At 41.1% G+C, this 23,206-nt stretch overlaps 2 protein-coding genes, 1 long non-coding RNA gene and 2 other non-coding genes across 10 annotated transcripts in view; 2 read left to right on the top strand and 3 right to left on the bottom strand.

Annotated features, from left to right (window-relative positions):
- Positions 1-16,414, top strand: part of MYO5B (myosin VB) — a 348,428-nt gene extending 332,014 nt beyond the window's left edge. For all 5 annotated transcript variants that reach the window (XM_070221084.1, XM_070221085.1, XM_070221083.1 and 2 more), the window contains 5 exons: positions 1,186-1,336; positions 3,499-3,784; positions 4,401-4,575; positions 5,965-6,045; positions 12,254-16,414. In XM_070221084.1, coding sequence (XP_070077185.1) covers positions 1,186-1,336; positions 3,499-3,784; positions 4,401-4,575; positions 5,965-6,045; positions 12,254-12,406 — 846 coding nt within the window. In that variant the 3' untranslated portion in view covers positions 12,407-16,414. The remainder of the gene's footprint in view (positions 1-1,185; positions 1,337-3,498; positions 3,785-4,400; positions 4,576-5,964; positions 6,046-12,253) is intronic.
- Positions 16,415-16,467: 53 nt separating this feature from the next.
- Positions 16,468-22,104, bottom strand: LOC138915298 (uncharacterized). Of its 2 annotated transcripts, XR_011421058.1 has the most exons (3): positions 21,639-22,104; positions 20,128-20,183; positions 16,468-18,383 (listed from the first exon to the last, which is right to left on the bottom strand). It is a non-coding gene; the product is annotated as an uncharacterized lncRNA (long non-coding RNA). The 2 variants fall into 2 exon arrangements; XR_011421059.1 differs by lacking the exon at positions 20,128-20,183.
- On the bottom strand, positions 21,887-21,956 carry LOC111774862 (small Cajal body-specific RNA 18). The gene has a single exon (XR_002810163.1). It is a non-coding gene; the product is annotated as a small Cajal body-specific RNA 18 (non-coding RNA).
- LOC111774865 (small Cajal body-specific RNA 17) lies at positions 22,035-22,178 on the bottom strand. The gene has a single exon (XR_002810166.1). It is a non-coding gene; the product is annotated as a small Cajal body-specific RNA 17 (non-coding RNA).
- A 627-nt stretch (positions 22,179-22,805) lies between these two features.
- ACAA2 (acetyl-CoA acyltransferase 2) overlaps positions 22,806-23,206 on the top strand; it is a 30,662-nt gene continuing 30,261 nt past the window's right edge. The window contains exon 1 of the mRNA NM_001309272.1: positions 22,806-22,851. Within this exon, the coding sequence (NP_001296201.1) occupies positions 22,836-22,851 (16 nt within the window). The 5' untranslated portion in view covers positions 22,806-22,835. The remainder of the gene's footprint in view (positions 22,852-23,206) is intronic.

Genomic DNA, 23,206 nt, shown 5'->3' with positions numbered 1-23,206 from the left:
TCTTGCCTTCTTTGGAACATGTCTTAACTCCATATCTCTCCTCAGAATCAGAACTTCATTTGATTACCTGCCTCTGTGACGAAAGGGAAATGTTTTAAAAAACAAAAGGTTTACTGTGTTCTTGGAAGAAATGGCCTTCATTTCAAACCAGATGTCCTCTATTACATAACCCTAAAAAGCTTATTATATACAAGCTTTTACTTTAAGCACAGAACTGCGTTTAATGTTATTTCATTGAGAGTCACTGCTTGACCTAATGTATGTATTCAAATGGAGCATTACTTAAGACTAGGGAGGAAGAATTCCAATACATTAGGTTGTTGTTACATGTGCTTATGTTCTTAGGGACAAGACGTGAACCACAGTAGAACCAGATCTCTGTAATCTAAATAACAAGGGAGAAAAAATATATATATATCTATAGCTATATCTCAATAGCTTAGCTATCTCACTTATCCCCTCTCGCACCTGCTTTTGTTTTTATTAAAAATTGCTTTGTACTTGCCACCGTATGAGAGGCTTTGCTGGGGATAGTCACTCTTCTGGACACTGATCTGTTGGTTTCCCTTGGCCCGAATACAGCGGGACATTGGTCACATGAGTCCTTTTGGTGTTAACCTTTCTTTAAACTTACATGTTATTTTATCTTGTTAATATAGGAAGCTGAGAGGACACGGTGCTGTAGCTGTGGAATTGTTTCAGGTCCTCTATTCTGATATGCAATGATAGAATCTATGTAAAATTTCTCATTGTAAAAATATATAATCTGACCCAGGGCCAGACTCCTTTCGGGACTGTGTATAATCTACCATTTTAGGGTAACCTGGTATATTGGGAATAGAATTGGACAAAGAATCAGAAAGTAAGGACCTCTCTTTTCCTGGACCTGCTACCAACCTGAGTTTTCTACCCTAGGGAAATCGCTTCACCTCAGGGATTCAGACTAAAGGATTTAGGGCTTCTTAATTAAGCAGACTTCTTTATCATGCTGAGTTTTTACATCACCTTCAAATTTAAGAGCCATCATTGAGACCTCAAAGAACTGACAGGGTCTTGTAGAGCACCATATAAATACAGAGACTGATAGGGCCTCACAAACAGTTGCGAAAGTGACTGGAGGCCGAAGTCCTGCTGAGTCCAGCAGACCACAACACCTCAGTAACGCTGCCGCCTCTCCCTCTGCAGGGCTTCATGACTCAGAATACCACCAAGCAGAATGAGCACTGTCTTAAGAATTTTGACCTCACCGAATACCGTCAGGTGTTGAGTGACCTTTCCATTCAGATCTACCAGCAGCTCATTAAAATTGCTGAGGGCGTGCTGCAGCCTATGATAGGTAAGCTGGCCACAGAAAGATCTCCAGCACTCATCGTGGGGTCTGAAGTGAGGGTAAGCGCTGCCTCCTTTTAAGGAGCTGGATAAATTGGGCACAGCCTCTGGAAAGCCAGGACCTTCCCAAGAAAGGCAGCTGAGGAGGTGTGTCCCATGTGCTCAAGAAAAGCTATGAAATTTTCAGCACCATCCTGTCAAAATACCTGAGGCTTGGATAGTGAGGGGTTATAGCATTTTTCCTTTATCTCTTTTTCTGTAGTATATTGTATTATTTTTTCCCCAAAACACACTATTTTCCATAGGAAATAAATATAAATTCAAAAGGTATAAATGCATATACAGTGAAAAAATATAATCCTCTTGCCTATATATATATATATATATATATATATATAGTATATATATGCCTATATATATATATATATGGGCGCTTACAAACTCAATTCTGTATTGGCTTCTGTGCCAAGAGTCCAAAGGTTGAGAACTGAGCAACTTGAGTGTAGTCCTATCCCAGCCACTGACCTGGGCTTGGACCCGACATCATCCTGCTTTACACACACACACACACACACACACACATACATACATACATATACATACATATGCACTTTACTCATGAAAAGAGGAAAGCATCGAGTGGTTTGTTCTTGTAAAAGAATACAGTAGTAAGTACTCATGCAATAAATATTTATTGAACACTCACTTTGTCCAAAGCAGCACACTTGAAATCAGCATTGAAAAATAAGAGCAGTTACTTTTTTAAGTTAAAAAAAAAAAAAAGGGTGTCGGCCCCGAGGCCAAGTGGTTAAGTTCGCGCGCTCCGCTGTGGCAGCCCAGGGTTTCACCGGTTCGGATCCTAGGCGTGGGTGGACATGGCACCACTCATCAGGCCATGTTGAGGCAGCGTCCCACATGCCACAGCTAGAAGGACCTGCAGCTGAGATATACAACTATGTACGGGGTTGGGGGCGGTTTGGGGAGATAAAGCATTAAAAAAAAAAAAAGAAGATTGGCAACAGTTGTTAGCTCAAGTGCCAATCCTTAAAAAAAACAAACAAAACCTGAAATGCATATGCTTCACTCACTGTGTTCCATGAAGGCTGGGGAGGAAATGGTCCCCTGGATCTATGTGTAATGCTGTCCCCAGGTTCTTACAACACAAGTAGGTTATAAGTGAATTCCAAGTAGGACAGAGTCTTTCATGCCATCCAGAAGTGTATCCCTTGGGCCAAGGTTCATTGCAAATTCTTCTGGCTGCCTCAGAATCTTCTTATGAGGCACCATTTATTCTTCTTACCAGACATAGGGAGAGCTGGGGATACTTCATGACTCAGAATAATGTGGTGATCAATGGCACCAGTTCTAGAGTCAGACAGACTTGTGTTCAATTCCTGGCCCTGCCACTTCCTAGCAGTGTGACCCTGGGCAAGTTATTTAAACCTCCTTATGTCTCAATTTCTTCATCAGTAAATGTGTTGTTGGAAGATTAAAAGAAATACTGAGGGGCCAGCCCGGCCCGGTGGCGCAGCAGTTAAGTTCGCACATTCCGCTTCGGCGGCCCGGGGTTCGCCAGTTCAGATCCCGGGTGCGGAATGGCATCGTTTGGCACGCCATGCTGTGGTACGCATCCCACATATAAAGTAGAGGAAGATGGGCACGGATGTTAGCTCAGGGCCAGGCTTCCTCAGCAAAAAGAGGAGGACTGGCAGCAGGTGTTAGCTCAGGGCTAATCTTCCTCAAAAGAAAAAAAGAAATACTGAACATAACGTGCCTGGCACATGGTTAGGTGATGTGCAATAAGTACGACAGACCAGCTAACCTAATATTTACATGGTCAATAGCTCAGGAGAAGAGCTGTTTGAACAGCAGCAGGATGATGTCAGCTCCAGGCCCAGGTCAGTGGGTGGGCCAGGACTACACTCAAGTTGCTCAGTTCTCAACCTTTGGACTCGTGGCACAGAAGCCAATACAGAATTGAGTTGGTACATTTAAGTGAAAATTTGGCCTACCATATAGAGACCAACACATTAGAAATTCTATGCCAAATGCTGTAAGTTCCCGAGCATATCAACACGTACACCTCTAGATGTATCATTGCCAAAGCCCTGAGTATTATATGATCTGACTGATCCAAAAACAGATCTTCTAATCATGCTTTTCTTTCAGTTTCTGCCATGTTGGAAAATGAGAGCATTCAGGGTCTATCTGGTGTGAAGCCAACTGGCTATCGGAAGCGCACCTCCAGCATGGCAGATGGGGATAACTCCTACTGCCTGGAAGCTGTCATCCGCCAGATGAATTCCTTTCACACAGTCATGTGCGACCAGGGCCTGGACCCTGAGATCATCCTGCAGGTGTTCAAACAGCTCTTCTACATGATCAACGCGGTGACTCTCAACAACCTGCTCCTGCGGAAGGACGTCTGCTCTTGGAGCACAGGCATGCAGCTCAGGTAGGAGAGGCGCCTTGCCCCAGCAACAGGGATGAGGCTGCACACACCGGCTGGGTTCAGAGCACAAGACACTTGTCTCTGAAAATGAAATCCCAATCTAACTGATAGTTCTTGTCATGGTCAGGATGTGACTCTAATCTATCACACCTTTTTGTTGGTGAAATTCATCAAACAGGAGTTGGTACTTAGTAAACAAATTAGTTCAAAGCTTAAAGACATTTATGTACTCTAATTTAAAGATTGTAAATACAATGTGGATAGATCAGAGAGAAAAAGCAATGAGTTAAGAGCCATGAAGGCTAACACAGAAGGATAAATATGTTTGTGAGTGTTAAATATACGTTGTTTTAGTTAAATATATTTAATGCCTCTTTTTCCCATTAACTTATACAGACACTTTAGATGCTTCATCTTTGCTTGATTTTAAGCACCCATTCATTCAACAAAAAGTTACTGAGTGCCAGGCACTTTTCAGGCTTTTGCCCATGTGAGATAATTAAGGTGAAGAGAATGATAACACTAGTGGCAGCTAGGCTGCAAAATAAACACAACAGTTGTGCTCATCCCAGTGAAGCAGGAGGACGGGCTTAACACAGCTCTCTTACCTATGTCTAAGGTACAATATAAGTCAACTTGAGGAGTGGCTTCGGGGAAGAAACCTCCACCAGAGTGGAGCCGTTCAGACCATGGAACCTCTGATCCAAGCAGCCCAACTCTTGCAGTTGAAGAAGAAAACCCCCGAGGACGCTGAGGCCATCTGCTCACTGTGCACCTCCCTCAGCACCCAGCAGGTATGGTCACTGGATCCCCATCAACCATGGGGCTCAAGCCCAGCTTCCATTTCAAGTCTGTTCTTGCCAGTGGTTTTGAGGGTTGCACTTTCAGCCTTTATATACCCTAATGACACAATTCTGAAGTGGCAGCAGATGAAGCAAAGACCACTTTGGTCTGTGAAACAGATGCCGCTATTTTCCAGTAACTTTCTGGTCTCTCTTGCTTACTTAGAAAGAGAAAGTAGTAAACCCACAAAACATCAAGCTTAGGTTAAAAACCTTTTTTTTTAAACACTTACAATGAATTCTGTAATGTTTCTCACCCAGAAATTTAAATCTCTTCCAGAAATTGGCAGCATCAGGTATTTGGCATTAAATAAATAGTTTTCTTTACAATGATACTTTCATTATGGTCACGTTTTCACCTAGAATCCATTTACATTATTTTAAATAAAGTCAGTAAGAACCTAGAGCCATTTAAATATTCCTTTCTTTTTCCCTCCAAAATTGTATTATAGTGGGATTCGGTTGCAGAGATAGTGCCAGTCTATGAAAAGATAAAGCCTGTCCTCAGGCAGGGCACCTTGCCCTCCATCATGAATGTGCCTATGTAGAAATAGGCCACTGCACAGTGGTCTCACAAAATGAGACCAGCACAAGGAAATCACTTGCCAAATTACATTACATGCCTTCTCCCTGTCCAGCACCTAAAAAACAACAAACTCCAAACTCAGTATTGCAAAGTGAACATACTCTTCCTTACCTCCTCCACTAACTACTAAAAGATCAAATACCAAACTCTAAAGAAAACCGCTTCCTTCTACAAATGTACTAAAAGTTTTCAAAGTTGTTTTCCCCTTTTTAGTATATTTTACTTTCCTAAGTGTACTTATAAGTGTACTTTGCATTTGAGCATGCTACTTCCACCAAACAGTAGGTAGATTATCCTCTGTCCAAATAGGGAAAAAATCTGTTCCTTCATAGATTTGAAGGGTGGTGGGAGGTAGGGAGGTGTGGTTAAGACCTTTTTTTCTTTTTAATCTAAAGTAAGATCCCCAGTACTCTTCTGATGAAATCTCTAAATTACTAGTAGATTAGAGGCTGAGGATTTGAGGCAACAGTTTCCTAAAATCCTCATTATTTTGTAAGCCATGGAGCATAGGGGAAGGGTTGAGGTGGATATGTAGGAGGTAGGAATGAAGTAAGAGGGCTCAGATCTACCAGCGAAGCTTATGGACTTGAGTTTACTAAACGTAGACTCCTGAGCGTCAGTCTAGCTCCATCTAAGCTTTAGCTTCTATCTAAAGAAGATTTTACTCTTGTGCCAATGTCATATATTCTTTAAAATTCAAAAGTTGTCTTCTGCTTATTTAGCTCTGTGCTAAACTTTTGTTTTTATTCCAACAGATTGTCAAAATTTTAAACCTTTATACTCCTCTGAATGAATTTGAAGAACGAGTAACAGTGGGCTTTATACGAACAATCCAGGTGAGTTTTAAAATACTAATCAATTTTATAAAGTCCTAGTCTAAGACTAATAAAGGAAATCACAAGTTGAGATTTTTAACCTTGCTCCTCTTTATTAATGAAATACTGGTCACATTATAGGATAAATGACTACATTCTTAGGCTTTCTCTTTAGGTAAATATGAGCCACATCAGCCATGAGTAACTTATTACGTACACACAGAAGACTGAAATTTTATAATCCCTGCCTCCCAGATTTGAGACACAGTCTAAATATTATTGCATGTGCCCCTAGCATGTTACTGAACTATAGCACCAACTGGAATTAACAAAGCAGAATATCAACCCTACCCCCAAATGAATTAAGAAACATTCTTTTAAGAAAACAATTAGAGCTTTTAAATCTTTTCTCTAGAACTTATAATACTTGCCCTAGGAACATGCTTGAAAGAAACATATTAGGGAAATGATTAGTTAAATCTATTTTTTCTGAAGATTATGGGAATTTTTTACTTAAAGAGGAGCTTCCTAAAGCTGAGCCTGAGGTGATTTTGGCTGATGGCCTAACGTTTATGGGTGAGGAGTAGCTGACAGCACCAGAATGCTGAATCACATCGAGATTGCTCAGAAAACTGGTGAACATTTCTCCCCTTATTATATGTGGGCAACACCTTGAGGAGACATAATACTGTCTCAAACTTTTAAACAATCCCTTTAGCCAGTGAAGTGATGCCAATACAAAACAGGGATCAAAAGAAACGGGGAAAGCGATCAGAGGAGAAGGCAGGGAAAGGGGAAAAGAATAAATTAACTTTAGCATTATATCTAAGTAGAGAATGGAGGCTCAAGGTCAGGGGATGGATGCCAAGTCAGATGGAAGGTTGTTCTCCTAAGGGCAGTGGGGAAAATGCAGTGGGTTATTAAAGATGCAGACCATGGAGAGAAGCAGGCAGTCCCCAACACAGACATCTCAAAAGGCAGAGGCGCTCATGGAAATGATCCAGTTGGGAAACACGTACAGTCAACTGCCAAAAGGAGAGGAAGACTTTGATGACAGTAAAGAAGCCACTGAGATATGTGACCCCCTACTGAATTTTATGGAGAGTTGATAATTTACACAAACCAAAGTGCATGTTTAGAAGGTCTTATTTGCTTTTAAATATCTGAGACACGTATTAGAGGGAGAGCTGTAACTGCTTATAAGTTGAACAACAGTGGCACTGTTTACAAGAAGAGAATTCAGGCCAAAGGTCAGAGAATATACGCCAAGCCAGACGTTGGGCTTGAATTAAAGACATAGGAAAAAGGGAATGGAGGTTGGTAAGATATTCTCTGAAGATGTGTACATAGTTTTATGTTCTGTTTCCCTAGACAGTGCTCAGAGGAAATGGTGGAACAATCCCCGCCATCCTCTATATTAAAACATATCTTATGTAGGATAAACACAAGTTGCTCCTTAAACCATTTGCTGGGGCTGAATGGCCGGAATATGCTGATCTTTAAAAATGTAAATTTGAGGGGGTTGTTAAATTCACCAAAGGATTCACAAGAGGATTCCTGTGAAATGACTACCTTGTGAACTTTGAATAATTAAATGTATACACAACTTTTGCTGCTGAATTGTAACAATATAGGTATTAACTTTTCTTTTTGGTCTCATTTTTATAACCTCCTCTAAATGCCTTACAATTTCTTCAAACCCTTTAAATAGTAATGCCTACTGATATATCTGACTAATGTAGAGAAATAAAAGGACCTTAAGTGCTGTGAAAAAATTTTAAGAGCCTCCTGCCATTTCACATTTTATGTACATTTTCATGTGCTGTGTGATAGGTATGTAATAATAAATGCAGCAAAGCTCAAAGTGAGCTGAGTGCGAGCTGCCAGTGATCCTAGAGAGAATGCTCTGCCAGGGTCACATCAGAGCCATCATTTGGTATCTTAAATTAATAAAGCTGGTTGCTTATTCGTCCCTAAATGTCCTTGCCTCTTTTAAACTTCTTTTCCTATTATTTCAAACTAATTTTTCAAAGTGTTAAAATTACTTCAAAATTTTGGGCCATCTTTCAAGATAACAAACACATGGGTGTTTTTAAATTGACACGTGGAAATTTAAACAGTGTTTTCCGTTCATTATTCAGGTTCAACTCTATAGGTTCCTCTGCCACTGCAGAACCACCTCACAATCCTACCCTCACACTGATTTCATTCTAAAAACCTATTCCCCAGCACTTTTCAAAGGCTACTGCTTACTTACTGACCTCACCCCCTGCTTGAAGCCTTAGGGGAAATAGAGGCACTCTGAGTATGAGTCAGCTGTGCCATCCGATACTGGATGAGTGTAGCAGAGTAATATCCCTTGGTCTTCTCTAAGACAAGGAAATGATGAAACCTCTAGAAAGTTACAGCATATCAAAATATTGTCACTGTTGGAAGCAATGATGGTGCCTTGTCCTAACGAGGAAAAGCCAGTTTTTATACTTTAAGTTAGACTGGGATGGACCTCTGTTTTCACAAAATCAGGATATATTGATTTTCCTCTTCACAGTACTCTCACAGTTAGCTAGTCTCAATGGCCTTTCTAGAAGTACAGCTCCTACCTGGAGTTCATGGTTCCAAGGTTGATGGTGTGTGCACAGACAGAAGGAACTAAGGAGCATGTCATAAAGATAGTCATGAGCAAACGTCACACTTACCAAGTACCAGAGACTGTTCTGTGTGCTTTACAAAATGTTAATTCTCTTGATCCTCACAATCTTAGGAGAGGACTCTCCCCATCTCATTTTTTTAAATGTGTTTTACCATTTTAACCGTATCTAAGTGTACAATTCAGTGGCACTAACTATATTCACAATGTTATATAACCATCATCACTGTATAATTCCAGAACTTTTTCATCACCCCAAACAAAAACTCTACCCATTGAGCAATAACTCCCTATTTCCCCCTCCTCCCAGCACCTGCTAACCTCTGTTCTTTCTGTCTCTTATTATTCTAGGTATTTCATATACGTGGAATCATACAATGTTTGTCCTTTGGAGTTGGGTTTATTTCACTTATAATGTTCACAAGGTTCATCCAAGTGATAGCATATATCAGAACTTTACTCCTTTTTATGGCTGAATAACATTCCCTTGTATGTACAGTCATGCTTCACTCAGCCATGGGGATATGTTTCTGAGAAATACATCATTTGGCAATTTTGTCATCGTGCAGACATTATAGAGAGACTTACACAAACCTAGATGATATAGCATACTACACCTAGGCTGTATGGTACTAATTTTATGGGACCATTGTCATTGACCAGAATGTCATTATGCGGCACATAACTGTATGCATACAAGGCAATATTCTTGTATTTTTATATGTTGAACCACCCTTGCTTTCTGGGGATAACTCCAACTTGGTCATGTATGTTTGTTAGGTCTAACTGGTGTATCGTGTTGTTCATGGCCTCTCTTTGCTGTTGATCTTCTGTCTGCTTGTTCTATCTATTATTGAAAATGGGGTCTTAAAGTATCCAACTATCATTGTAGAACTATTTCTCCCCTCAGTTCTGTCAATTTTTGCTTCATATATTTTGGGCTCTGTTGCTAGGTGCATATATATTTATAATTGTTATGTCTTCATGATGGCTTGAAACTTCTATCAGTATGTAATTTCCTTCTTTGCCTCCTGTAACCTTTTTCTACTTAGAGGGTATTTTGTGTGACAATAAAGTAGCCAGTCTAGTTCTTTTTCAGTTACTTGAAATATCTTTTTTCATCGTTTTACTTTCAATCTCTTTGTGTCTCTAAAGTGTCTTGTAAAATAGCATATAGATGGATATGTTTTTTTAATCCATTCTGTCGATCTCTGCCTTTTAGTTGCCTTTAAATGTGCATTTAAAGTAATTACTGATAAAGGATTTACTTTTGCCATTTAGCTACTTGTTTTCTGTCCGTCTTATATGTTTTCTGTTCCTCAAGTCTTCCATCACTGCCTTTTTTATGTGTTTATTTCTTGTAGCGTACCATTTTGAAACCTACTTTCCTTTTCTCTATACTTTTTAGTGATTTTCTTTGTGGTTACCTTGGTGATCACAATTAACATCTTAGATTTATAGCAACCTAGTTTAAGTAATACTAACTTAGTTTCAATAGTACATTTATACTCTGCTGCTATACATCTCCACCCCTCTGCCTTAGGTTGTTATTGTCATAGGTCACATGTTATATATGTGTGCCCATTGACAGAGATTTATAATTTTTGTTTTCTACTTGTATATAAATCACATACGAAAAAAGAGTTACAAAGCAAAAGTATAATGCTGACTTTTACATTTACCTATGTAGTTAGCTTTACCAGTGTTCTTTACTTCTTACGGCTTTGAGTTACTATCTAATGTCCTTTCATTTCAGCCTGAAGGACTTTCTTTAGTATCTCTTGTAGGGCAGGTCTACTGGTAAATAACTCCCTCTGCTTTTGTTTATCTGGAAATGACTTAATTTCTCCTTCATTCTTGAAGAATAGCTTTGCCAGGTATAGAATTCTTGGTTGCCAGGTTTTTTTCTCTTGGGACTTTAAATATGTCATCTCACTGCCTTCTGGCCTCTGTGGTTTTTCATGAGAAATCAGCTCTTAATCTTATTGAAGATGGCTTGTATGTGATGAATCACTTCTCTCTTGCTGCTTTCAAGATTCCCTCTTAAATTTTAAATTTTTTTTCCCTGCTTTTTCTCCCCAAATCCCCCCAGTACATAGTTGTATATCTTATTTTAGTTGTGGGTCCTTCTAGTTGTGGCATGTGGGATGCCGCCTCAACATGGCCTAATGAGCAGTGCCATGTCCACACCCGGGATCTGAACCAGGGAAGCCCTGGGCTGCCAAAGCAGAGCACGCAAACTTAACCACTTGGCCACAGGGCCAACCCCAAAGATTCCCTGTTTGATGTTGGGTTTTGATAATTTGACTGTAGTGTGTCTCACTGTGAACCTTTTTGAGTTTATCCTGCTGGGAGTTTGTTGAGCTTCTGCGTAGGGGGTGTGTGTGTGTCTGTCTTTCATCAGATTTGGGAAGGTTTTGGCCATTATTTCTTCAAATATTTTGCTGCCCCTTTCTCTCTCTCTTCTCCTTCTGGGACTCCTATGATGTACATGTAGGTATGCTTTATGGTGTCCCACAGGTCCCTCAGGCTCTGTTCACTTTTTGATTCATTCTTTCTTCTATCTGCTCCTCAAACTGGAGAATTTCAATTGCCTTATCTTCAAGTTAACTGATCATTTCTTCTGGCTGCTCAAGTCTGCTGTTGAACTCCTTCATTGAACTGAAATTTTTCATTTCACTTATTATACTTTTCCTAAAATGTCTGCCTCCCAATAGAGGGGAGAAGGAGAGGAGCTCTATCCCTTTAAATCTTCCAGTTGGTGCCACTGCATCCCAAGAGAGCCAAAAACCAAGGCAAGCATCTGTGCCAGTCGTTCAGAACCGCCAGACCAAAGTATACAACCCCAAATTTATGGAGGACAAAGTCCCACTGCCAGACCTGGCACCAGCCAGCTGCTCCAGGAGTGTGAGGGCTATCCCCACAGCTGCAGTGGGGCTGGAGACTGGGGAATGGTAGCTGGTTCTCACACACCACTCTCTTGGCAAAGATTGGCAGCTTTCCCTTCATCAAGCACTCTCCTGGTTGTTGTCAGTGTCCAATCAGGGTCCAGAGTTCCGAGATAATTGATACCAATTGCTTTTTCCAGCTCAGTGGTTACTTCAGTGGAGGGACTGACCCCTAGGAGTTCCTAGTCTGTCACTTTGTGTGATGTCACTCTTGCCATTCCATTTTACAGATGAAGCATAGAAAGGTTCAGGAACTTGCCCAGGGTGGTGCCAGGATTAGAGCTTAAGCTGTCTGCCTCCAGAGCCCATGGCCTTCACCAGCTCATCACACTGCCTCTCCACATGATTTGCACCTGAAGTATATTTTTCTAGTCTCCCTTAGATGGAAAATTGTTAAAAGAATGCTAGAATTAGGAGGAAGGTTGAAGTCATCTGATCTCCAACTCACCTAAACCAGGGCTTCTTTCCCTGCTGAATATCTCAGGGATAGGACACCACATGATGCTGTAGTCCTACCTAATTATCTTAACAGAAGTATTTCCACGATATGTGCCAATTCACTTTTGCGAATTCACTTAAACTGGCTATTTCTAGGTGGAGGAAGTATCTTACATGATCTTACTCTTCCCCACAGGCACAGCTACAAGAGCGGAATGACCCTCAGCAACTGCTGTTAGACTTCAAGCACATGTTTCCTGTTTTGTTCCCATTTAATCCATCTTCTCTGACCATGGACTCGATCCACATCCCAGCATGTCTCAATCTGGAATTCCTCAATGAAGTCTGAAAATGCACATTTCCAACTTGGGCTCAATGGCCAGTGAGAGCAAGAAGGAAGCATATACCATAAAATGATTTTAGGGATTTGTTAAATCTCTAAAAGTGCATCAAATCTGAGATTGAGAGCCTGTGCAGAGTGCTGAACTATACAGAATAAGACACATCTGTCATTATTTTTTTGTACCTACTGCTCGGAATAAAAACACTTGAAATGTGGAAGTTTTTTTTTAAGTATGATTTCGGTCTAAACAAATATACATTGTAATCTACAGCCACCAAACAGTCCCCATGGCCGTATAAACAGTGCCAGACTCTAAAAGAGAAACTGCCTAGTTTTAATCTTTGCCTATAACTGGAGAATGTCCAAAGTAAAATAAAAATATGTAAATTGTATAAATTGCCTTCCGAGGACTTTTAACAAATAATGCTATTAATAACCATGTATTTGTCATTTAGTGAGTGACGTTTCCCCAGGTAAACAAACCATAGGTGTGGATGAGTTTGTGGGGAGGTGTTTTGAGGAGGAAAATACAGGCCTGGGCCTTCTGAGAAGTATCCCAAAGGTTAATTTTAATGCCTGCTGATGCAGAGACCATGGTGTAATTGACTTCCAGACTAAACATTTTTAGTAGTGGTTTCTGAAGCAAAATTACAAGTCTCGGTCCCTAATGTGCTCAAACCCTTTGTGTAGTCTTGGCTTTACGGATGAGTTATGCTAAAAATGCTGCTGTCCCAAACCTAAAATGTGAGCAAGATGGAAAGACAGCCTTCTTTGTTTCCAAGGCTAGTCCATGCACTTACTGAGTCAACAAAACTTTCACAAAAATCTATATAAGCTAAGTGTTAGAAAAGAATAACAACTGTTGTTTTATTTACAGATTAAAAACCAAATAAGTCAATATGAAAGCCTGCAATCCCTTACTGCCATTAAACCTCCACTAAGAACATCACAGAATGCACTAGAAATGCCAGATAACCAAAATAGTAAAGGAACAGATTATTTGAACAACTTTTTAAAAAATCACTTCAGGAATTAGTAAATTATTATCCAAAAGTTTTTGAATTTTTTGTGTGTTCTTTTTTTTTTTTTAAAGATTTTATTTTTCTCCTTTTTGTCCCCAAAGCCCCCCGGTACACAGCTGTATATTCTTCATTGTGGGTCCTTCTAGTTGTGGCATGTGGGACGCTGTCTCAGCGTGGCTTGATGAGCAGTGCCATGTCCACGCCCAGGATTCGAACCAACGAAACACTGGGCCGCCTGCAGCAGAGCGCGCGAACTTAACCACTTGGCAACAGGGCCAGCCCCTTGTGTGTGTTCTTTTTAAAGAGAATAGCTTACGTCAACTTTCCCTTTTCAGGTGATTTTCAACATTTTTCAAATTTACCACATAAAAATCATAAATATCTCTGCTTTGAAATAAGGACTAAAAGAGTATGCAGTGATAATGTTCCAACAGATTTTATGTTTGCTGCTTTTATAAATTTTTTTCTAATCTCTTTAAAAGCAAGCATTCAGTTAGAAAACCCAATATATTCTTTATGCTCCTTTTTTACTATTTTTTTCCATATTTCTGGTAAATGATAGCATGCTGTTCCCATGACAGGAACAGATGGTGTTTGCAAATCACAGAAGAGCCTCTATATTACATCAAGAAGATAAAATTTCCCCATGAATTGCAAGCACACACACACACCACCTCCCACCTTCTTCAGCCACTCAATTCATCAGGCTCTTGGAAACACAACACACTCCAAGCCCTCCAAGTCTTGTGTACTGGGTCCTTACAGCTCAGCTTCCTCAGTCATTCTCCTTGCCCGCTGGGCAGAACCAGGCACAGCACCTGGGTGAAGACTGCTGACCATCATGTCCAAATCAGCGTCATGGGCATTATCCCCTCTACCTCCACATTAAACATCCAGGCTTCTCTCGGGGGTCTGCACAGAGCTGTGCCTTCCCTTCTTACGGTTACATAATCGGACATCCACAACACACACCCTTCAACCCACACACTGACTTTGGAAGGCCAGTCTAAACCAATTGGGTCTGTGGCTACCTCTTTTTAAAGTTAACCATAATTTGCTTTTTACTGCACTTTAGTTTAAAAATGAGTCTTGCATGTAAGGACTGTCCTAAATCTTCAAGATAACCAAAAATGCCTTGTTAGAGTGTTAAGGAGTTTGAAAAGCAGTGATTCCCTAAATGCAATGGCTTACTGTCCTTACGTACGTACTGTCTTAACGCTCATTCTCTAGATCTCTTTGGGTCACTACCTCTCTGCTGTCACTGGTCGGTTAATCACTAGGTGCCAAAGACTGGAATAAAAGCTTGGCAATTAGAATAAATGAGGGGTCGGACCTTATGAATAGTTGTCTCCTTAGCCTAAGGAATGGCAGATTTAGTTCTCCTCTTCCAAAAGACAAAGGTATTTCACTGGAGCTGTACTTAATTTAGAAATACTTTACAAACAGTCTTTTAGGGACCACTAACAATAAAGAAATATAGTAGTTGGTTACTTAAATGTTTAGATCTGCCCTATTTAACTTAACACGTAGAGATTGGAAGAAGCATCTTTAGGGAAACTTTAATAATCTTTTGTTAGCATTATTAATATTTGCATTTTTTAAAAGTCAGTTCAACTCAAACATTTTCCAATTTCATGAAATCAGTAATGACTAACTTATTTCAACATAAAGATTTCAGCTCTGCACCAGATATCTTTATTTTTCAATATTTAAAATCTAGTTGACACTTTTCTCACTCGGTGCCTTTAGCAGTTACTAAGATAACTGACATCAATTATTTCTCTGAAATAAGTGTTGCCGTGGGAAGAATTTTAATGTTCAACATAACATCATGGTAGAGTTTTGATTTGTCTTTTGAGACATCAGAAGCATTTTAAAGATTACTCAAGAATCAAATATTTATAGATTAAACAATTTGTGTTTTGAGTATTAAATGGGACCTATCTGTTCACCTATAGTAATGTGCATATGGACATATTAATGGATAATTGTTGCTGAAGCTGATGAGCACATAACCCACATGCATTGTCCCTGTGCCATCACAGCTACAGGTAGCTTGATGGGAGCTGGCAAGTAGATGAGACCCAAAGGAAAATAGACATTTTTCCTCCTTTCCATGGAGCATGTTAATAGGAGTTTCTTCCCTTGATATTCCTACACTAAATTTTAAGCCTTTTGTAAAAACAAAAGACAAAACTACAAACTTGAAAAACTTAGAAAAAAATTAACACTACTACCATCAATTCATAAATATTTACTTAGAGCCTTAATGAATGTACTAAGATTATGGTAATAAATTAGAATCCATTTCTTTTGCATATAGTAAATTTAAATGTTTTCACACATTTGACCTAATTCCAAAGCAGCAGGGGTATTAAATCACTTGTACAGTGCCTGTGGGACTAAACGGTGACTAAAATGTGACAGCATGGGGCCGGACCCTGTAGTTTTTCATCATAGGTATTTCTCTGTGGTAAGTTTCTCAGATTAATTTGCTGCATGAAGCCAAATAGTCATAATTCACTTTTTGTACACGTTGGTGCCATAATTAGAGAGTTAGGGATATAGAAAATTAGAGGTTGATGCCAATGACAATAAAACATAGGACTGTGTTTTTTTCCTTATTGTAAAGGTCATTAGATACTAAAGATTGTTTTTCCTAAAAAAAAATTTCTAATTCTAATAAAAGGGATCAATCAGAAATGAATTTGAGCTACTTTCTAAAGTGATATTGTATCAGAATAATCCAGATTTGGATACAACATTTTGCCAACTGATGTTTAGATAAAGGACTGTTCCTCTGACGGGGTTCACATCTTATTCAGGGCTGAATCTAACATTGTAGAAGAAATACTACTGATAAAAATATTTTTCCAATTTTGAACAAATCTGTAAACTACATCTTTGTTTATAGCAAAATACTTGTATTAGTCACTGTAATATTCAGCTGTGGATAAAAATTTGTGGAAATAAATACTTTTTAATAACTAAAGATCTGTTTATTTCCTCCACTGTATCTCACATTTAGGCATAATTCACTTCACATATGTTCTCTAATTTTTATTTTCTTCATTACAAAATACACAGTTGACTGGCTTAAGTTCACAGAGTGTCAGTTTAAGATAAAATGTGCTGATTTTGGCTCACATAAAGAATTCTATTTGGGTTTCAATTTTATCATCAGTAGTAGTATTCAATGTCACAAATAATTATTGACTGCCTCCCACGTGCCAGGCACTACACTCACTTAGCAGCATTTTTAGTTTGTCTATTTTCCACTCCTTTTTGATAACTGTTAACACTGAATTCAATAACAAATCAAAGCAATTGCACAAACCTTTGCAAGACATTTGGTCCAGTCCAAAACATCCATGGAGACATTTGCTCCACGCCAAAAGGTCCTCAATATTTGGTCCTATCCCAAACGTCCATGGAGACATTTGGTCCATGCCGAAAATGTCCTAGGTCCTTGATATTTGTTCCTGTCCTAAACATCCATTGAGACATTTGGCCAATGATTCGTTAAATAATACATTTAACTTCATTAAAATTTTACTTACATTATTTTATGTAATTCATGATGAATTCTGGATTTCACATTTGTTCTTCTTCGTCATGAAGTTTGGCAGGGTTACTCTTAAGTCGACGAGCAATTGCTCTCAAGTATATATTGACCTGATTATTGGCTTTACATTTGATATATCTGCTAACAATTTCTGTTATACAAATTTGATTTTGTTGCTATTGTGAAGTTGGTGGCCATATTTGAGTGTGACCACCAAGAACCTGGGCGATAACTTGTTCATCGCTTTGCTGTTTCTTTTAACACTCCAATATCTCCAAATTGAAGGATGAGGCACTACCATCAGCTTTTGAAATCTGCTATACCAGCCTTCCACTGCATTGTTCATCCTGTGACCACTGTTCAGTATTGCTGTATAAATATTTTGAGTTTCTAGTGGAAATCTTGAAGCTTCTCATCCTCTTTTGCCCCTGCCATGCCTTCCACTGATATATACTCTCTCAACACAGCCCATTAGCTCATCTAAATTTTCTTCTGCATTCTCCACAATATACTCAAAAGTTTCATTTACATCTTCCAAAGGCACAGATCAAAGTCCAAACAACATGGATGCACACTTACAGGTGTTACTTTCCATTGTCAAATACTTGTGTTAGACCTAAAGAAGATATTTTTCGCCACAGTGATTGTGAAAAGTGAAACAAACATCCTGTTACTGTGCATTTGGTAGGAGTAGTCAAATCGCATTCATATTTGCAATCTCAAAATTCATCATGCACAATGACGTGTTCATGTTGAGGTTTCTTTCGCGTGCAAGTGAAGGTACTTCCTCACATATATACATCTGTATCTTTTCACTTTTTCATAGTAAAGTGTAAGTCAATGGCATAGTATAACCCAATACTATACCATGCACAGTAAATAACTGAGTGAACTGTGTTGGTGCCATCACTGAATAATGTGGTATTGGCACTTAAATATCGAATACTGTCATAAGTTCTGTAAATAAGAATTCTTTCATGATCTTGAGCACCGAAATCATGGATAAAAAATTGTTCTCCACGTCTAGTCACTTTGTAGTCCTCTGGAATTTCAATTCCATGCAATGAAGTTGGGTGTGGAGGTAGATGTCTGTTTTGAATTCTACTTACTTGCATCTTTAGTAAGTTTCTTTTTGGTAGGATTAACAGGACCTCTTCATCATGAATATCACGGAGGGTTCTCTGAAGTACATGAGATGGCATTACATTTGACTCTTCTTCTGCATGTGTTTTAACCTATTCAGGGTTTTCCTTCCTTCCCCTTCAAACTAACGTTGCGCTAATGTTTTCCTATCTCATCTTGAATGATTGTAATGTCATCCAGATCCTGCCTAGTCGTGCATTGGGCATTGCAGACTCTTCTCTCTTCACAGCACGGGTACCTTTTACTCCTATCTCTGTTAAAGGGATGGAAACAGTAACCAAAACCATTATAATGTAATTTTGGCTTTTCATTTTGTGAGTATAATATTTCTGCCATATTCTGCTGAGAATTTTCAAATAAAGACATTGTATTGCCAAGCAACAGAAGAACGGTTATTTTTTTTTCTTTTGTAGCCATCTAACTGATGGTCACTGGTTTACTGGTAAGGGAAACCTTACTAATGTCTTATAAATTCAACACTCAGTTCAGCCAGGGTGGACCAGTAGGGAGGCACCAACTGAGGGCATGGTGGTCCACAATGATTGGCAGCTAAGTGTGGGAGTCACACCCACTAAAACCTCTCCAAATAGTGGTGGACACTTCTTTCAGTCTACTGCAATCATACCTCTATAGGACATCATTCAAGGGAAACACTGCCAATTAACCCTGGGTGATGGGATAGTTGCAGGGAGGTTAATTAGATGCCCGGTATCCCTCTCATGGCAGCTATTACACTTGACTGCTATGTGGTAGGAGAGCCACACCCATTCTCATGCCTCCCAAGCGAGATGCTCTGTAAAGTGTTTATTTCAGTGCTTTCACTACCCAAGCTCCTCCCTTCAAACTCCACCCTTATTGAAAGACCCAGCTACATCCAACCAAATGCCCAGTGACATATTAATGATATTAATGCACCATGCACCCCAAGATCTCATTCTCGACTTGTTGTCCTCTGTGCATTTCTCTAACTATAGGACTCTTCCTTGGTGCACATAGTTATTATAAATCCTGCTTTTCTGCAAGATTCAAACCCCCACCCATCTATTAACCCCATGTGCCATTACCAACTAGGCTACCGAGGAAACAAGGGTTATTATTGGCAATACAGCCACAACACAATTATTGGGTCAATAAAACATGACAGTATTTTTTTATATATTAATCCTACAAACCAAAAGTATAAATAAACATTATGAGCTATTTGAACCGAGGGATGTTTTCTATGCATGGACGTTTTTGCCAAGGACCATTTGGCATGGACCAAATATGCTCATGGACATTTTGGACAGGACCAAATTTCAAGAACCTTTTGGCATGGACCCAACGTGTCCACAGACATTTTGGACAGGACCAAATGTCTACTAACCAGACAAACAATGCTATGTTCCAAAGAGAGAACACTGCTAAAGCAGAACTCTTGATTGACAGGTAGTGCCAAAAGGCTAGAGCTCCAAATTCTCAATCATGAGCTAAGATATGAAAATCCAAATGCACCATAGCAATTTAGAGATGTCGATATGCAATATGAGAGGGTGTAGGCTGTATGAAAGTCTACTATGTAATTGCTAATAAAGGCCTTTGTGGCTGACACTGATGGTCACCTACCCAACAGCCTTCTCCAGATTCTATCCTTACTGGCAGAGCCCACTTTCCAAGACAGAAGCTGAAAAGGCCAGATATCTTTCTTCCCAGCTGCTTCTGCTGCTATGGCATGGGCACACAACTCAATTCAGGCCAATGAAACTGGAGAGGAAGACATTCCTTCTTGATAAAGAGGCTACCTCTGTACCCTCCTTGAGAGAACTGAGAAAATCGTTACTCAAATCATTTTCTGTAGGAACCCTGGTTGAGAAGGGCTGATCTAGGAATGACAATATTGACTCACTTCTCCACCTACCTGAAACTACACTTTATCTCACACCCAGTCCCCCAAAAAGCAAATAAAGCTTCTGAACCTAAGCTACCATATACTGCCAAGTATAGAAATTTATCCTTACCAAGGTTTCTTCCAAAATACTTTATTTCTTCCTCCAAAGAAGAGTCACCTCCTTTCCTGTTTTGTGTAACATACACCTTAGTTAAGGCTACCTGTCTGTTTTTCTATCCCCACTCCTATATTCTGCATCCCATAAGCTCTGGAGACAATGTGGGCCTTGGCTTCTGCGTATCAAGTATTCAAAATTTTACTTCAGCAATTTTCTAGATTTGAGGCCTTGGCAAGTTCTTTGGTTTCTCTTGGCCTAAGCTTTCTCATCCATAAAATGGGAAAACCCCACCTATTTAATTAGGTTGCAGAATGTCCCTCAATTTGGATTTGTCTGATGTATATGCGTGGACCGATTTTTGGGACCCCTCTCCGTGGCCTAACAGGTGAATCTAGCAAGCAAACTGCTTTAAGTGAGTACAATAAAAATCCACGCTGTACTATGACGCAGCCACACAGTCCACCCTCAGCTTGTGTCAGAATAACCTTGCAACCCCACACCTCATGACTGAAGACACCAGCTGGACAGATCCACAGCAGGAAAGATAAAAGGGGAACTTCGCTCTCACATTTCCCAGCTGCATGTTTTAGAGACTGAGGGAATAATTAACTACCTGGTCCTTGCCTCCCTCCACTCAGAAATAACACCAGCATCTCTGAACTTGTTTAATGTACAACCAAGGAGATCTTATTTATGTTACTTTCAATGTATAATCTAGAGAAAAGCCCAGATGTACTCTATCCCTTTTTTTGAAATCTAGTTTTAAATTTTTCCTTTTCCTCTTCCCTGCACGTACACTGTTTTGTGAGAGATCTAAGCTGCATTTAAACTCAGACCTCAGAGCAATTCCATCAGAGTGCTCTGTTGAACTGTTTCCAGGGGTTCGACCTCCTCACACTGATTATTGAGTAACTCCCTCACTAATATCACCTAGATTCTTCATTTCAGTTGACCAATGTTATTCTATGTTACATAATAGTTGTTACATGACCTGGGTAGACAAATATAAACAGTGTACGTGAGTGCCTGGCACAATGCTGGGTGCACAGTGTCCAGCTTTTATCATCACTCGTCATTCAGAAGATGCAAGCGGAAAAAAACGGTCCTCTGGTATGTGGCAAGCTTTGATCTACTGTTAAAAAAAGAAATAGGCCCAAAAATGGCCCCTGTGACAGCAAACCAAGACTTAATGGCAGTTTTCAACCTATCCCAGGAATGTGACCTTTGACAGTCAATATGAAATTTCCTGATTAGCAGCAATGAGGTAATCTCCATGATAAAACTCTTGTGGTTCCCTTCCCCCAAGATGATGTCCTGGCATAAAAATAACCCTTTCTCTTCTTTTGTTAATACCTGCTTGCCCCACCCTCCTTCTGCCTATAAAAACTTTCCATTTCGTGTAACTCCTCAGAGTGTCTCTCTGCTTGCTGGAGGAGGTGCTGCCTAGTTCATGAATCGCCTAATAAAGCCACTTAGGTGTTCAAATTTACTCCATTGAGTTTTGTTTTTTTAACACTACTCACCATCAGAATTCCACTGACTACAGATACTTGCTGTGAAAACGTAGTTTACGTATTTTTTAAAGTTAATACCCCTCGGAACTTACTTCTGTATTGAATTGACTCTTTCCCACATTCCCTCAAACCAAAGCAACACAAAGAAGAAAAGGATTAAACCAGAGTCAAGTTGCCCACCCCCACGCGAACCAAGCCAGAGGCAGCCTGGACCACCTCGGAGCCCCGCGCTGCGGATCTACCGCGTCCTGCTCGCCCGGTCTCAGTACACCCTCCATCATGGTTCCCAGAACTCAGATTGCGCAGTGGTCACGTCATCATCGACCAGGGCTCACAGTCACAGTGGCAGAGGCCTCCCGAAACCTCCCTCCTCTCTAGCCTAAGCGGCTGCCCCTCATCTGCCCGCCCCCGGTCCCCTGGCCCCACCTCGCCCAACACGTTTTCATAATCCTCTCAGGCTCCAGGCAAGCGGCGCCGCCAGCAGTGGGGCCTGATCATATAAGGAAAATACTGCGAGCTCATCCGGGAGCTGCACTGGGGACCACGGGGCAACCCTGCCCTACGACAAACTAAGCACCCCTTACACGCCAACCTCACCGCCCCCACACCGGCCAAGGGACTCCGGCCTCGGCCTCGGCCTCGGCCTCTGCCCCTGGTCTGCGCAGCCACCCACTGCAGCCCTGCGCGGCGGCTCAGCCAATCCTCTCGCGCCGTCCTCGGTGTCCCGCCCACGCCCACCCTCCCTCAAACCACTTCCGCTTTTGGAATCTTGGCGTCCGGACGCGTAGTCCCATGTTTCCAAAAGAATCCGCGGTGGCCATCAAGGGAAACGCTAATTCGTTGTCGGGGGTGGATTTAGAGACCAGGGATAGGATGAGTAGGGTAGAGTCAGATCATTCTCTCGACTTGGAAACAGAGAGGTAAAGTCTCTCAAAACAAGAAGGTGAGGCAAAAGTCCGCTCTCAAGGAACGCTCTCTCTAAGGCCCGAAGCCGGAGGCCCGTTTTGGCACGTTTGCTTCCAACGGGCTGACGCGCAGAGGGCAGCAGCGAGCCTCCAGAGCGAGGAGCCGCGGGCGGGGCTGCCGGACGGAAAGTAGGGCAAAGGGCGGGGTCGTGGCCTCGCGGGGCACCGCCCCCTGCTGTTAAAGACCGGGTGGCGGTGGGGGGCGCCCTCTGCGTCGGCGGAGAAGAATTCCTGCGCTGCCATGGCCCTGCTGCGAGGTGAGCGCCGCGGCCCCGCCTCTCTTCCCCCGGGGGTCTTGCCCTCCCCTGCCGGGCCTCGCGTCCGGTCTCGGCGGAGAGTCGGGGGCGTCTCATGAGCCCTAAAGGGGACTTGACAAAACCCAGCCCGGAAGGACTTAAGGAGAAAACGTACTTGCAAAGCACTGGTGACAGTGACTGCGCTGCCATTTCCAGTTGAGAGCCGAGCCACGGTTTGCTTGCTTCTGGGTCATTCCGCTTCTTCGTGCGTCGGAGACCTATCTCCTTGGAGTTCAGCTCGTAGGAAGCCTGGGCCGGCGCCGTAAGCGGGAGGCGGCCTGGGGGGAGCAGGCGTCGCAGACGAGCCCGGCTGCCT

Source organism: Equus caballus, chromosome 8 (assembly GCF_041296265.1).
Source record: "Equus caballus isolate H_3958 breed thoroughbred chromosome 8, TB-T2T, whole genome shotgun sequence".
In the NCBI taxonomy this organism is placed as follows: domain Eukaryota; kingdom Metazoa; phylum Chordata; class Mammalia; order Perissodactyla; family Equidae; genus Equus; species Equus caballus.
The sequence above is the reverse complement of the archived record's forward strand: the minus strand, read 5'-3'. Positions and strand labels throughout refer to the sequence as shown.